General features: G+C 39.8%; 1 protein-coding gene across 1 annotated transcript in view; it reads left to right on the top strand.

Annotated features, from left to right (window-relative positions):
• Positions 1–17,545, top strand: part of DNAJC12 (DnaJ heat shock protein family (Hsp40) member C12) — a 47,193-nt gene that overhangs the window by 10,228 nt on the left and 19,420 nt on the right. The window contains exons 3-4 of the mRNA XM_006760892.2: positions 2,125–2,203; positions 12,809–12,948. Coding sequence (XP_006760955.1) covers positions 2,125–2,203; positions 12,809–12,948 — 219 coding nt within the window. The remainder of the gene's footprint in view (positions 1–2,124; positions 2,204–12,808; positions 12,949–17,545) is intronic.

Below are 17,545 nucleotides of genomic sequence, written 5' to 3'. Positions count from 1 at the left end.
GTACGTGGACATCCCCCAAGGGCTGCCGGGCTGCCAGAGGGATGTCTGACTGCCAGCTTGGGCCTGATCCCCCAGGGAGCGGGCCTAAGACAGCAGGTGGACATCCTCCGAGGGGTCCCAGACTGCGAGAGAGCACAGGCTGGGCTGAGGAACCCCCCCCTCCGAGTGCACAAATTATTGTGCACCAGGCCTCTAGTATACATATAAAGAAGAAACGATCATACACATTAGCAATATGGAGAATTAACTATTTGAACTATTTCCTTCCAAGGGCTAATAGCAGAATGATTCCTAATGGGATTGGAATAAAAAAATAAAACAATAAAAACCCAAAATTTCTACAGTTGATAGATAGGTATTTTATCCATTTATTAACCCCTCCCCCCCTCATGATATATACATATATATGTAAAAAATGTGCCTTGAAGGATGTAACTTTTTATCTTGGGAGAAGGAGGGTAAAGGAGCTTTTCTTTTTCTTTTTCTTTTTTAAAATATATTTTATTGATATTTTTACAGAGAGAAAGAGAGAGGGATAGAGGGCCAGAAACATCGATGAGAGAGAAACATTGATCAGCTTCCTCCTGCACACCCCCCACTGGGAATGTGCCCACAACCGAGGTACATGCCACTGACCGGAATTGAACCTGGGACCCTTGAGTCCGCAAGCCGATGCTCTATCCACTGAGCGAAACCAGTTAGGGCAAGGAGCTTTTAATTTTTATCTGTATTGCTAGATTTTTTTTTCAAAGAGTTATTACAAGTATTCATAAATTACTTGTTAATTATAAAATTCTTGCTAGGATCTTTAGAATATTTAATATTTTAAAACTGAAAAACAAGTTATTCTCAATTTTTTTTGCTGTATAAGCAGGTAATGGTGACTGATGGGTTTTTTTTCCCAGTAGTACACATTTATTATTATTTATGAATGGTCAAAAGACTTACAAGGCCCATTATTATCAGTATAACCATACATATGAAATATCACTTAGTGACATGGAGGTGACTGGTGGTTTAAAGGGAGCAACAGGAAGAGGAAACAATTGATTATAGTTCTTAATAGGAAGTCTATATCTTCCTGTTATTCTAAGAGGTTCTCAGTAGTTGCTTAACAAGGAAAAGAAGAAAGTTATTGGACTAAGCCTTTGGGAGGTGGAATTCATGCACTGCTATGATGTAAAAGTTTCTGATTTTGAAGAAGCAAGATGATCTATGTAGCTTCCTCTTTGCTATTCTAATACTCTGTATTTACTCGTGGATATCTTTCTATACTAATGCCCTTAACCTAATTGTTAAAAATGGGAGTTGAAGAAACAAGATGATCTATGTAGCTTCCTCTTTGCTATTCTAATACTCTGTATTTACTCGTGGATATCGTTCTATACTAATGCCCTTAGCCTAATTGTTAACAAGGGAGAAAGTTTCCTTTAATATGATCAGGAAACCTACTTCTAGCTTATCTAAAAGTAACACAACTTTCAGTTGGTTCTGCAGCATGAAGGTGAAGAAATCAGGTGGTTGCTGCATGAACTTGACCTAAACTTGTGTTCTTCCTCTGCTTCTAGTTATCTAGTCTAGAGGTTATGTGTATGGTGTGTTCTGCTGGTAAGTCTCTGCTCTTTAGGCTTAACATACACGTGGGGCATGCATTCCTTCCAGCAGTAGTAGTTTCACTGTTACTTGTTTGGGCTTAGAAATGCTCCTTATCTGTAAATGTGATTTAAAATCTAAGCCATGACCCTTTGTAAAAAAAAAAAAGACGAACTTGGAAAATGGTGTGCCCAGAATAAATGATAGCAGTAATAATAATAATAATAATAAAATAAAATCTAACCTATCTGACCATTTTTGACAAATATATTGAGCTCATAGATGTCTTGGGCCATCAACAAGTTAAATTGTCATCACAAACCACTATTTGAATAGGAGCTATTATTGGATGCTTTCTGAATTGTGTAAGTAAGGAAATTATTTTAGAGTAAAAAAGTCAAAATACAAATATAAAGATCAAAATGAAAAGTTGTGTTGATCATGGCTGTTTTGGGAAGGACTGATGTCCAAGTTCTTCCTTCATGGCATATAATCTGGACTCTTTATTTTAAACATTGATTTTTGTTTTAGGTGGAACAGATCCTAGCAGAGTTTAAGGTCAGAGCCCTGGAATGTCATCCCGACAAGCATCCTGAAAATTCCCAAGCAGGTAGGTATTTAATAGCTGTTTCTCGTGGAAATGAATAGCATATAGAACTAAAAAGCCATTATAACTTAATTTTCTTTTCTCTGTTACTCTCAAACTTACTCTTTTGTTCAATGCCAAAGAATGTTTTTGTACTATTGAATGGTAGGAGGGGAGGGAAGAGTGTAGAGTCTTTCCTCTAATGGTAGTTATTGAACATCCATTTTTCTTTCTGCTGTAATGTGCTGCTTCATGGTTTAAAATCTGTCCAGTTTATGCCTTATTTCACCAGCATTGGAGTGTTAACATAACTTAAGCACATTTGTAAGCAGATGGTTTAGTTGATGAGAACTTTGCTGTGTTTTCTTCATTTCAGGGGCCTGAACATGTCCACATATGCTACATGTCCATATGTATGATAATGTATTCACACTTTAGTTTTTTCATTTATGATAATTTAAAATCCATTATCATAAATTTAGACATAAATGCTTATGTATATCTTAACTTGAAAAAAAAACCACTAATAAATTAAAATCCTTCCTTAACTTACCTTCCTCCTGTTCCTCTCCTTCCCTTTAGAGCAGTGGTTCTCAACCTTCCTTATGCCGCGACCCTTTAATACAGTTCTTCATGTTGTGGTGACCCCCAACCATAAAATTATTTTCATTGCTACTTCATAACTGTAATTTTGCTACTGTTATGAATCGTAATGTAAACATCTGATATGCAGGATGTATTTTCATTGTTACAAATTAACATAATTAAAGCATAGTGACTAATCACAAAAACAATATGTAATTATATATGTGTTTTCCAATGGTCTTAGATGACCCCTGTGAAAGGGTCGTTTGACCCCCCAAAGGGGTTTCGACCCACAGGTTGAGAACTGCTGCTTTAGGGTCAAACTTTCTGAAAAAGAAGTTCACAATTGATTTCTCTACTTCCCTTCTGCCCAGTTTTCCCAGTCTGACTTCCTCCTCACCTTCTTGGAAATTGCTTTTGTAATAGTCACCAAGGACTTCTTGGCTCCCAAATCCAATTGTTGCCTTTTTTGTCTTCCTCTTCCTTGAGTAGCAAGATTTGGTATTGTGGATCATGCCCTCTTTCTCGAAACGCTCTTTGCTCTTAGCAACCTGGGCATGTGCCCTAGGCCAGAATCGAACCTGGGTCTCTTCAGTCCATAGGCTGACACTCTATCCACTGAGCCAAACCAGCTAGGGCCTAACTGAGATATTTTTATCAAGTGTGTGAATAAATACATAAAGACTGGTACAAAAAATGTTTCCCTGCCGAAACCGGTTTGGCTCAGTGGATAGAGCGTCAGCCTGCGGACTGAAAGGTCCCAGGTTCGATTCCGGTCAAGGGCATGTACCTGGGTTGCGGGCACATCCCCAGTGGGGGATGTGCAGGAGGCGGCTGATCGATGTTTCTCTCTCATCGATGTTTCTGACTCTCTATCTCTCTCCCTTCCTCTCTGTAAAAAATCAATAAAATATATTAAAAAAAATGTTTCCCTTATCTTAAAGCTCTTTATTATATTTTTATAGCAATCCTTGATCCTTTTGATTTGTATAAGCAGATGTTTTTCCAATATAGGAAGTCATTTATTTTGTTAAATACTTAGCTATTACTTTTGCTCATTTGATTCCCACTCTTTTTATTAAGGCATAACTTGTTTAAGGCCACAGGAACAAATCATAAGTGTAAACTTGACAGATTTGTGTCCATGCACAGCCAGTTTAACCACTGCCCAGGTGAAGGTGTAGGACATTTCCAGCACGCTTTTCATGTCCTATTCAGAGTCAGACCCTCTCCCATTTGTGGATCTCTGTCGTCATTGATTAGTTTTGCCTGGTTTTGGATTTCATGTAAATGGGATCATACAATATGTACTCTTTTGTGTGTGGCTTCTTTTGATTTACATTGTGTCTATGGTATTAACCCATAGTGCACATGTAGCAATAGTTCACTCTTTGTCATTGCTGGCCCTTTAGGTACAAACCCCCTCATTTTGTGCCCTCCCCCATCTCTCCATTTTCATTTTCTCTCCACTGTCATGCTAGGGTCCATGTTTTAGCCACTCAGAATATTTGGGTGCCATAGGTGCTCTGCTTTCTACTCTTCAGACCTTAACGTCTGCTGCTCCCTCTGCCTGGAACTCCCCTGAGGCCTACACACCTCCCTGCCCTGCTTTGATTGGCAGGTCCTGCTCTGTGTCAGGTCTCAGCTTAGCCCCCTCTTCCTCTGGGAAGTCATGTGGGACTTCCAGAGCACTCTGTACGTCAGGCAGCAAACTGTGTGTCAGACCATCTCCTTGTTGCCTATTTGCTTATTAGTCAAACTGGAAGCTCAGTGAGGCTTGTTCCGATCGGGGTGCCCCAGCAGAGGACATCTACCTACTGCAGAGGACATCTACTTTGTGCAAGTAGTAATTAGTGGAGTGAGTGAATGAGTGACTTCAAGAACATTTCTTTAGAAGACATTAATTACTTCTCTGAACTGGAGTTAATATTAAAATAGATTTTCTAGCATAAAAGTGTAAACGTTTGATAAACACTTAAAAACAACTATCAGCCCCAGGTTACTCTTTAACTGGATTTTTCTCCCAATGAAGCGTGGCTTTGAGTATTTGTCTGTCCCTGGCACAGTTTCTATTTGGGATACATCATGAATCACTGTGCAATCATTGCCGTTTCTAGTTGCCATAGTGATGGAGTTTTCATGTACCGGCTACCTCAGTCTTCTTGTTCAGAGAAACAGTAGACTGTGTAAATATTGTTTAAAATGAAAAGGTACACAGACATCAGTACCTTTCTTTGTCAGCCTTGCAGTTGACAGATGATTCAACCTTTGGGTAGAAATAGTTTTCAAGTCTGTTTAAGCATCTATTTATTCAGTTTGGATGAATAAGGTAAGTGGTTCTTTACATACTTGGAAAAGGATTATGGTTCCTGATAAATATTTTAAGGTCTTAGCCGGTATGCTCAGTGGTTAGAGTGTTGGCTTGTGGACTAAAGGGTCTCGAGTTCAATTCTGCTCAGGGGCACATACCTTGGGTGCAGGTGCATGCAGGAAGCAACCAATTGATGTGTCACTCTCACATCAATGTTTCTCTGTCTCTCCCTAACCCTTCCACTCTCTGTAAAAATCAATGGAAAAAATATCCTCAGGTGAGGAGTACCCCTCTCCCCCAATTTTAAAAAAATGTTAAACAAAAATTCACCCAGATGCTAACTTTTAACTTGACTGAAGTCCAGAATACACTGGAAAGATTTTGAAGTGTATTTCATTAAAGTGAAAGGCTAGCCTGTAGAGCAAGTGTACAGAGGAGAAATTAAACATGTATATATACCTTTTGGACCACTAAATGTAGTGTCAACCATTGCCATTGAAATCACTGATTTGTTAGCATGATGGAGTAGGAAATATGAACATAGGTTGTCTGTCTGGATTGCTCCTAGCTCCCACTTCCAAGCTAGCTGACCAAGGGAAACTTCTCTGAGCCTGGGCATTCTCACAGGTACATGGGTAGACAACAGTATATTACTTCATGTGCCTGCCGTGAAGATTAAACGAGGTGTTCTGCATGCAGAAAGAGCTCATGAATGTTGGCAATTATGATTCAGTGGACTTTCTGTTCTCAGCACTCTAAGATAAATATTGAACAAAATGGAATAGTTTCTTTTTTGTAAGTAACCATCAGAGCTTTCTTGCTTTCATTTAAAAAGAATTCTAAGTCCAAGGCTTCTGGAAATCCCTCCTCCTCTTCAGGTGTGGGAGATGGACAGAAGACTGGTTGTGCTATAGAAATTATGTCTTTGAGCTCAAAAGATCCTGACTGCTGTTCACGCCAGTCCCGTGTATGCGCGTGACAACAACCGTTTCAGGCCAATGGTTTAAAACTTCTCTTTGACCCTGAAGAAAGGGGTCAAAGGTTTTGTGAAATGGTGTTTTTGTTATTGATTTGCGGGCTTCAAAGACATACAGATATTTGAAGAAAGGCAGCTCTTTGTCCCTTTCTATTATCTTTGAATGTCTCAATGTTTTCCTACTTCAAAAACTCTTTAACCTGGCCGGTGTGGCTCAGTGATTGAGCGTCAACCTGTGAACCAAAAGGTGTTTGGTTCGATTCCTGGTCAGGGCACGTGCCTGGGTTGCAGACGTGCAGAAGGCAGCCAATAGAGGTTTCTCTCTCATCAATGTTTCTATCTCTGTATCTTTCTCCCTTCCTCTCTCTCTCTCTCTAAAAAAAAAATCAATAAAAACATAAAAAATTGCTTCTTTTCCTCAGAATAAAAATAATACATAGTAATAAATAATGTTGAAAGTGAAAGTCTGCTCTCTCTGTCAGAGACCACTATTCACAGTTGGGATATTTTTCTTCAGACTTTTCTCAAAGCATGTTCTGACATCATATTATTATTATCACTTAAGTAATTATAAGTGTTCTGCATTTAAAATGTGGCTATAATAATACAAATTCTGTTGTGAAATATGAATTTAAAAGAACCTATGTGTTTTCAAAACAGGAGTTAAGCCACAATGTCTCTCAAAGGCTTCAGCATCATTTGCTCATATAAGCTTACAAAATGAGATCTCTCTTCCCAGAACTAGTAAATATTTATCTTGTGTGATTCATTTGATTAGCTGATATATTAAAGGAGAAATATAAACCCAAACTCATTTTTATTAAATGTGGGGAAGAGGATGGAATAAGGAAAAGGCTTTCTGCTTATCAATGGTTGTTGAGGGACTGACAGAATAATTCCAGGCAGGCTTCTTTTGTTCCGGAAACTCTGGAAAACAGGCCAACAGTAATGTGCAAAGAGAAAGTGACTCACAGGTAAATATGTAAATATTTACAGCCCCTACTCAAGTAGTGTGTGCATCTGTGGTGATAATTTAATGAGCTTTTTATTCCTGTTGGAAAAAGTGACATCTCATTTATACAGAGACATTTACGTGGTCACCAGCAACAGGAAGGATTGCTCACTGGAGCCAGCTGATACAACAAGATGATTTTTATTTGTTTCTTTGTTTCCCTGTAGCTTTCAATAGCCCCATCTTTAGGTTCTTCCCTTTAACCTGCAAGTGCTACTACCTCCAGCAGTGATATTAAATAGATAATGGCCTGTTAGGTACTTATGCTGTCCAGCCTTGGAGCAGGGGCCTGGAGGTGCTGTCTGTGGCAGGCTGTGTCTCTGGCTGCCAGGAGGGTAGGGGTGGGGCGGGGGGGGGCACTTGAAGTGGTGAATTTGGGGGACTGGGGCTCAAAATGTTATAAGGGTATCTGTGATTTGTTTGTGCTTAGAGCTTAGGGAATAGCACTGTGTGATTATTGTTATGTTCACATTTAAAATAGGAGACATTCACTCTTTCATTCAGTGAGCAAATACTTTTGAGCACCTGCGATGCTGTTGCAGTACAGGGGATGCAGCAGAGAACAAAAGAGACAAAGTCTCTGTCCTCATGGTGGGTGCATTCTGGCAGAGGAGCCAAATCACAAACAAATAACTAGATAATGTCAGGGGATAAAGAAAAGTAAATAACCCTAACCGGTCTGGCTCAGTGGATAGAGCATCGGCCTGCGGACTGAAAGGTCCCAGGTTCGATTCCGGTCAAGGGCATGTACCTGGGTTGCGGGCACATCCCCAGTAGGGAGTGTGCAGGAGGCAGCTGATCGATGTTTCTCTCTCATCGATGTTTCTAACTCTCTATCCCTCTCCCTTCCTCTCTGCAAAAAATCAATAAAATATATATTAAAGAGAAAAGAAAATAAGGCAAAGGATGATGGGGCGAGCAGCCATATCTAGATGGCATGGTCAGAGAAGACCCCATTGGCAAGACAACAAGAGGGCATCTGAGCCAACATCTGAAGACAGTGACGTGAGTGCCTGGGGTAACACTGTTCTTGGCGGAAAGGACAGAGGACAGCAAGTGCCAAGGCCCTGAGGCTGAAGTGCTGTCAAGGAGCAGCAGGGAAGCTACAAGGGCTGTAGCAAGGGGAGAAGGGGAGAAGTAGAAGGAAATGAGGTCAGAGGGAAGAGAGCACAGGGCAGGCAGAGCATGTTAGAATTTTCAGCTTTATTCTAAGAGAAATAGGAAGTTGCTGGAAGTCATTTTGAGCAGAGGAGTGATAGTATGTGACTTATTTTTTAAAGGATCACTTTAACTGCGGTGTAGAAAACAGACTGAGGCAAAGGCAGGGGGATCAGTTGAGAAGCTACTATAATGATCCAGCCGAGGCTGAACCATGGCTTTGGCCAGAGCAGTGGCAGTGGAGGTGGTGACAAGAGGTCAGATGTTGGGTATATTTGAAAGGCAGAGCCAGTAAAGTTTGCCAGTGCATTAGAAGCGAAATGTGAGAAAAAGAGCAGTCAAGGATGAATCCAAGTGTACAGGAAATGGATGAAATATTTCCTGCCTCTCCACACAGAATCAGGCTTGCCTCTCTATTTCTCTTTATCACATATTGAAATGACTTGTTTATAGATCTGCTTCCTTACTCGACTCTGAGCTCCTCAAGGGCACAACCTGGATTTTATTGATGAATGATGAAGTGTTTACTATTCCTGGCAGTGAGAGAGAAAGGAGGAATTAGAGCAGTGGTTCTCAACCTTCCTAATGCCACGACCCTTTAATACAGTTCCTCATGTTGTGGTGACCCCCAATTTCATTGTTATAAATTGAACATAATTAAGCATAGCCATTAATCACAAAAACAATATGTAATTATATATGTGTTTTCCGATGGTCTTAGGTGACCCCTGTGAAAGGATCATTCGACCCCCAAAGGGGTTGCGACCCACAGGTTGAGAACCGCTGAATTAGAGGGTAACATGCACTGTAGGAAAGTCAGGACGGCAGTCAAGGAGAGTACCAGCTGGGGAGTCCGGTAGGCTAGCGTTTGAAATATGGCTCCATCACTTGAAGTTTTGGGATTTTGGGCAAGTTACATTAACCCCCTTCAGTCTTAGAAGCTATAAAATGGGAGTAATAATAATTATATCTAGCTCATAACGTTGTGAAGAAAAAGAAAAAGAAAAAGAAACTCATTAATGATCACTTTTTATTTTCTCTGGCCCAGCCCCTGGCAACCACAAATCTACTTGTCTCTATATTTTTGTCTATTCTGAGAATTTCATATAAATGGAATCATACAATATGTGGGTATTTGTGCCTGGTTTATTTCATTTGGCATAATATTTTTTTTTAAATATATTTTTATTGATTTCAGAGAGGAAGGGAGAGGGAGAGATGGAAACATGAATGATGAGAGAGAATCATTGATCGGCTGCCTCCTGCATGCCCCCCACTGAGCATTGAGCCAGCAACCTGGGCACATGCCCTGATCAGGAATTGAACTGTGACCTCCTGGTCCAGAAGTTGATGCTTAACTACTGAGCCACGCTGGCTGGGTTAGCATACTGTTTTTAAGGCTTATCCTTGTTATAGCATGTATCAGTACTTATTTCTTTTTATGGCTGAATGATAATTCCATTATGTGGACATAACACATTTTATTTATCCATTTATCTATTGATAGACATTTTTGAATTTTGAGTTGTTTTTGCTTTTGGGCTAGTATGAATAATGCTTCTGTGCATTCTAGTATACAAGTTTTTGTATGGACATATTTTTCAGTTTTATTGAACTTGTATATTTGTCCCTTGGTATACATGAGGGATTGGTTCCAGAGACCCTATGGATACCAAAAGTCCATTATGTAAAATGGTAGTATTTGCATATACACTAATTATTATTATTATAATACCTAATACAATGTAAGTGCTACGTAAATAGCTGTTGTACTTTATTGTTCAGGGAATAAGAACAAGGAAAAAGTGTGTACATGTTCAGTACAGATGCAACCATTGTAGGCTTAATTACATAGTATATGTGAGCAACAGTGTAACCTTTTTTTTCTGAATATTTTTAAGTCATGGCTGGTTTAATCCATGGATGTTGAACCTGGAATACATAGGGCTGACTGTACTTAACCATTGAAATTCTTGGGCTATATGGTAACTCTATATTTAACATTTTGAGGAACTGCCAAACAGTTTTTCAAAGTAGTTAGACAATTGTACAGTTTTATCTTTAATGTAGGAGGCTTCCAATTTCTCCACATCCTCATTAACACTTGTATTTATCTTTTAATTTTATCCTTTCTAGTGGTGAGAAGTGGTATCTCACCATATTGTGGGGATCAAGCCCGCAACCCAGGCAGGTGCCCTAACTGGGAATTGAACTAGTGACCACTTGATTTCTGGGTTGATGCTCAACTATTGTGTCACGCCAGCAGAGAGCCAACTTCATTCTTTTATATGCGGATATCAGTTGTCCCAGCACAATTTGTTGAAAAGACTATTTTTTTCCCAATTGAATTGTCTTGGTAATCTTGTAGAAATCCAGTTGACTGTAAATGTGAGGGTTTACTTCTGGACTCAATATTTCATTGATTTATGTTTATCCTTATGCCAGTACACACTGTTTTCATTATTGGAGGTTTGTAGAAAGTTTTAAATCAGGAAGTGTGAATTCTTCCAATTTTGTTCTTATCTTTCAAGATTGTTTTGGTTATTCTGGGTCCTTTGCATTTGCATATGGATTTTAGGACCAGCTTGTCAATTTTTACAAAAAAAAAGCCAGCTGGGTATATTGATAGAGATTGTATGGAATTTGTAGATTAGATTGGGGAGTATTAGCATCTTTGCAATATTAGGTCTTCTGATCTATGAACATGATATCTTTATATTTATTTCGAGATTTAATTTCTTTCAGCAGTATTTTATAATTTTCAGTGTGTAAGTATTGTACTTCTTTTGTTAGCATTTTTCCTAAGTATTGTATTTTTTTAAAAAAAATATTTTTATTGATTTCAGATAGGAAGGGAGAGGGAAGATAGAAACATCAATGATAAGAGGGAATTATTGATCAGCTGCCTCCTGAACGCCCCCTACTGGGGATGAGCCCACAACCCGCACATGCCCTTGACAGGAATCTAACCTGGTACCCTTAAGTCTGCTGGCTGACACTCGATTCACTGAGCCAACCTAGCTAGGTCAGTATTGTATTCTTTTTAAAATATATATATTTTTTATTGATTTCAGAGTGGAAAGGAGGAGAGAGAGATAGAAACATTAATGGTGAGAGAGAATCATTGATCTGCTGCCTCCTGCATGCCCCCTACTGGGGATCAAGGCCACAATTCAGGCATGTGCCCTGTCCAGGAATGGTAACTGTGACTTCCTGGTTTGTAGGTGGACATTCAGACACTGAGCCATGCTGGCTGGGCAAGTATTGTGTACTTTTTTTTTTTTTATATTTTATTGATTTTTCACAGAGAGGAAGGGAAAGGGATAGAGAGTTAGAAACATCGATGAGAGAGAAACATCGATCAGCTGCCTCCTGCACATCCCCCAATGGGGATGTGCCCGCAACCCAGGTACATGCCCCCGACCGGAATCGAACCCGGGACCTTTCAGTCCGCAGGCCGACGCTCCATCCACTGAGCCAAACCGGTTTCGGCAGTATTGTGTACTTTTGATGCTACTGTAAATGAAATTGTTTTCTTTTCTTTTTTTAAAAAAAATATATTTTATTGATTTTTCACAGAGAGGAAGGGAAAGGGATAGAGAGTTAGAAACATCGATGAGAGAGAAACATCGATCAGCTGCCTCCTGCACACCCCCAACTGGGGATATGACCGCAACCAAGGTACATGCCCTTCACCGGAATCGAACCTGGGACCTTTCAGTCCGAAGGCGGACGCTCTATCCACTGAGCCAAACCGGTTAGGGCGAAATTGTTTTCTTAATTTTCAGATTGCTCATCACTAATGTATAGAAACAATCGATTTTCACATATTGAACATCTATCCTTCTCTATAGAAAGTTTAACTTTACTGAGGAGCAGAAGTGACATTGGAAGTGTTTCCAACTGGGCCAAGAAAGGTTTCTATTGTATACCATCTGGCCAAATAGATCAGCGACAAAGCTACCAATTATCAACCATCTATCATGTTATTTCCTGTGTTTAAAACCTCCTAATAGCTTCCCATTGCTCTTCAACAAAAAAATCAAACTAGAATCCTCAGTATGACCTGTAAGGTCCTGGATACTGGGTGCTTTTGTGCACTCTGCAGCCCTATCCCTCATTGTTCTTCTGGCCCCGTGTCTCCCAGCCACATTGGCATTCCCTACTTCCTCTACCTTACCCTGACTTAGGTGTTTTTATTTGTAATGTTCCTCTAGCTTGGTCATACCCTCCCAGACAAGAAAAGGTAGTTTTCTTCCTAGTAGACAAAATTATAATTTTCCCCATGTTTATAAATGGCTATCCCACTGAATAGATCATGTCTGTTTTCACACCTGTGTCATCAGCACCTGGAGCAGCACCTGGCACATTACTGGAGCTCAGTAAAGGGAGTGGATAAACTGTGAGCTAGGCACTTTCCAGACATAATCTCACTTGTCCTCATGGTACACTTTACAAATGAGGAAACTAATTGTGAGGAGCTGAAACTGGTCCAAGGTTACACAGCTAGTAAGTAGCAGTGACTGTTTGGGAGTTTTAAATAATCCCTCCAAGAGAGTAGTGCTCATCTTTTGATTTGTTTTCCAGTGGAGACTTTTCAGAAATTGCAGAAGGCAAAGGAGATTCTGACTAATGAAGAGAGTCGAGCCCGCTATGACCACTGGCGAAGGAGCCAGATCGCAATGTCATTCCAGCAGTGGGAAGCTTTGAGTGACTCGGTGAAAACGGTAGGTGTCTCTCTGGGATGAAGTGAATTTATGAAACTCAGGCTGCCCATGGATTAGACTTACATAGTAACTTAAATAGTCAATAGGGGATGGGAGGGAGAAGGCCCAAAAGGTGGTAGAATCTGATGAAAGTCATTTGGTGTCCATATAACCCTGTAGTGGATCAGTGCCAGAGAGCCCGTGACTATGCTTGTGAGTCTCTTTAGCTATTCGATTGGTTATATACACTCCCCGTTATCATTTACTGTTTTATACATTCTGATAACTGTGCTTCTCAAGTTGCTCATACAATACTGCTGAATTTTGAACCATTGCAAATTTATCTCCTTCATCTTTTTAGTTCATATGAGCCTGTTCTCTTCTCAAGGCATATAAACTCCATAAAAAAACAGGATCTGATTAATCAAAGAAAGCTCTAAATTATTTATAAATTACTTTCGTTATAAATTCTTATGAAAGAATTATTGGCTAGATGCAGGATTAAAGCCGTGTGTTATTTCTTTATGCCATTAAAAAAAACCCTAAATATAAAAATAATCACTATATTTACTGTTATATGTTTATTTTGTTTTTTTACATTAAGCTTTATATATTACTAGAGGTCCAGTGCATGGATTTGTGCACCGATGGGGTCCCTCAATCTGGCCTACACCCTTTTGCAATTTGAGCCCCCTCAGGGGATGTTGGACTGTGGGGATTGGGCCGAACCGGTAGTCTGACATCTCCTGAGGGATGTAGCAGTGTGTGAAGCGGCAGGCGGCTGGGGAGGAGCCCGAGCCGGGGCCATGTGCTGTGCCACTCCCGCTCATCCCGGCCCCACTGTGCCTGCTGCCGCCACTCGGTAGTGCTGCTGTGGAGGTGGGAGAGGCTTGCGCCACCGCAGCTGTGCTCACCAGCCATGAGCCCGGCTTCTGGCTGAGTGGTGCTCCCGCTGTGGGAGTGCACTGATCACCAGGGGGCAGCTCCTGCGTCGAGCATCTTCCCCCTGATGGTTGGTCAGTGTGCATCATAGTGACCAGTTGACCAGTTGAGTGGTTGAGCGGTTGAGTGGTCAAATAGTCAACCGGTCGCTTAGGCTTTTATATATATAGGTAGAGAAAATACAATTTTAAAGGTTTCTACATTCTTAGACATGACTTATTATCTAGTTTTTTTTTCTATAGGGACACTTTTCTATGGCATGAGACTTAGAATACAGAAGTTACCTTACAGGCAAGTCTTCAGAGACATTTATTAGAATTAATCTACAAGGTCCTAGCCAGTTTTCTCAGTGGTTAGAGTGTTGGCCTGCAACTGAAGGATCTCTGGTTCGGTTCACTCAAGAGCACCTGCCTAGCAGTTTGATTCTGTCCAGGGCATGTGCCTCGGTTTCAGGGAGGCAACCAATCAATATGTTCTCTCATACTCATGTTTCTCTCTGTGTGTCTCTCCCCTTCCCTTACACACACTCTCTCTCTCTCAAAAAAAGATTTAGTCACAAAACAATTCACATCTTCTATATACTTATTTTTCTTTTATTTGATTTTAGAGAGAGGGAGAGAGAAACATTGATGTGAGAGAGGAATATCAATTGGCTGCCTCCCACACTTGCCCCAACGGAGGATCAAACCCACAATCTGGGTGTATATACCCTGACTGGGAATTGAACCCTCCACCTTTTGATGTATAGGACGATTCTCCAACCAACTGAGCCACACTGGCCAGGGCTGATTCACATCTTTTACATTACAACCTGTCAGCATTACATTTAAATTTCTTTCTTAATAGTTTTATTTTAAGAAGACTTAAGTAAATTGTTTTTCCATTGATAAAAGATCTGTAATAGTAAGCGAGGGTCTTTGAAGTAATTGAGAAGAACAATGCAAAATTATCAAAGTACATAGTTAAAGCCACTCTACATAAAATGTAAATAATATTCTTCATCTCATTTTGGAATGAGTGTATATTCATATGATTTCTTTAAGTGGGTTAATTATTCGTGAAGGACTATTGAATATATAGAATGGGGTAAAAGGTTTACTGTTCATATGGAAAATAATACAATAATTAATAAAAAATAATACAAGAATAAATTCTGTGTTTTGTGTACTCACAACTGTAAACCTACTTTTGCCATGTCCAGTATGCACAAAATAACTAGAGAGAATTTTTTGTTTTTATCGATTAAAGAGAGAAGGGAGAGGGAGAGATAGAAACATTAATGATGAGAGCGAATCATTGATGATCGGCCGCCTCCTGCATGCCCTCTTCTGGGGATCGAGCGTGAAACTTGGGCATGTGCCCTTAACTGGAATCGAACCTGGGAACCTTCAGTCTACAGGCTGATGCTCTATCCACTGAGCAAAACCGGGTAGGGCTAGAGAGAATATTTTTAAAATAGTGACTTAACTTCACATACTCAAAAGTAAGATTTTTTTCCCTTTTACATTGTGTATACCTGCAATTCCTCGGTGGCACGGACTAAATAGACATTGTTCTACCACCTCTGCATAACCATATTTCCATTCTGCTGTGTGTGACACACTGTAACTGCAACTGAATTAGTGACCCTTGCTATTTGAATGCCTTTTGATTTATAGTTCATTTTTCTTGATGATCCTCTGGCTCTTGTTAGTTAATTTTAACTGCTAATATCAAGTTAGCTGTGGATCTTCAAAAAACTCTCTAAATTCCTGCTCTAATTTATATTGCCAGTGTCTTTCCATTAAATACTTATTTTTTTGTCCCTAAACGCATCATTTCTGCTTTGAATTTATCTTAACTATGAACTGTTTGAGGTCTTACAATAATTACATTTTAGATCTTACTGGCTACGTCATTTATCTTGTCAGCAAAATTAAAACAGTATGCCAGGCCAGCGTTTGGTTTTGTATGTATTCTTATTATGATACAAAAATGATGAGATGCATATCTTTCTGCGTTAAATTAGCAGTGTTATGTTTTCTTGCACAGTCTTCTTTGGGCCAAACCTTTTTTTGCTTCCGACTTGCTTTTGCTTCTCTTTCTCAGTGGACTTTGAATCCTGCATGCCAGGTTTCACATGTTTTGTTTTGTACCTCATTCGTTAGACTTTCTGTAAATTTCCTTTCATTCTTTTCTGTTTTCGTCCTCACAGTGACTTCTGCATGTGAAAGCATCCCCTCTCTCTGTAACATTTTAATTGTTGCTTTCTGTATTTGTGCATTTCATTTGTTCAACTTTTCACATTCACTATAATTTATTAATTGTCATACCTAATATTGTTCATCAACTCATAGATTGGGGCCTATCCTTTTGTAGATAAACATCAGCATTAGGTCTTTTGGGATATATATATATATATATGTATACACACACACACACACACACACACACACACATATATCATATATAACATACACCATTCTGACAATAAAATGTTTGTAAGTTAGGGTTTGGGTAATAGGTGACATTTATCTAAAACACATGTGCATGGCCTCTTTTTCTACACATTTAGAATGTTAAATCTCATAAAATCCCTACCTTTCCATCATCAACTCTGTGTTTCTGCTTTTTATTTACGCAGTATAACCCCCCTTGAAGGAAGAGCATTGGTAGGGAATGTTAGTCCCAGCACCTTCAAGGCAGGACAAATCACAATGCACTTTTGCAGCATCACACACAGGTTCATATTGCAGGACTCTCCTTTGGGAGAATTCCTTAAATGACTCATTTCTTTCATCCAAGAATGATGGACTGTAATTGGTATTTTTTTTTCCTCCATGCCAAGCATCTGCCACTTCACTAGTTATTTATCTTTCTTTTCCTTTTTAGAAGTTCCTCCTGATAGTTTAATCTGTAAAAATATTTTAAGAATTCATTGAGGTCAATGAATATGTTGGAAATTTAAATTTAGATATGTGATGTTGGTTTAAAAAAAAAGGGATGGGGTGAGGGCTTCCGTAACCAGGGCCTTTGGGAGCTTGGGATAACTTGAAAACAAGATGCCCTTCTAGCTCAGTGAATTTTAGGGAAATTCATTATGGTCATGCTATAAATGGTTTTCTTCAAGGGATTCAGGGGATGAATCTCCCTCTAGCTCCAAAATATATGGCAGAATGCCTTTAGGATAGCTGTGGGAAAGCGGCTGCAGCAAAGCCACAGTCTAAATCAAGTGCTGAGTAAAATTCTCATAAGCTGTTAAAACTGTCCCAGCCATATAAACTGCTATCCTATCTAATAAAAGAGAAACATGGTAATTAGCCATACCTCTGCTACCCTTCCCATTGGCTAATCTGGGCGATATGCAAATTAACTGCCAGCCAAGATGGCGGCCGGCAGCCAGGCAGCTTGAAGCGAACAGGGAGGCTTGCTTGCTCCAGTGACAGAGGAAGCTAAGGTTCCCCGCCAGCCTGCTGGGCTCTGAGCTGCTAAGAAACATTGTTACAAATATAGAAGCTGAACAAAACCCCAGAAACCTGCTTTTAGGCACCCAGGATCTCAGCTGGAGTCGCAATAAAGTTTCAAATACAATAGGTAAACAAAGCCAGAAACCTGCTTTCAGCAGCCAAGGTCCGAGCTAAAGCCAATCTCAGCTCCAGTGACAGCCATAGAAGTAAATAAATCCAAGAATAAAAAG

This window comes from Myotis davidii, unplaced genomic scaffold, assembly GCF_000327345.1.
Source record: "Myotis davidii unplaced genomic scaffold, ASM32734v1 scaffold134, whole genome shotgun sequence".
Lineage (NCBI taxonomy): Eukaryota > Metazoa > Chordata > Mammalia > Chiroptera > Vespertilionidae > Myotis > Myotis davidii.
This window is presented reverse-complemented; position numbering and strand designations above follow the sequence as displayed.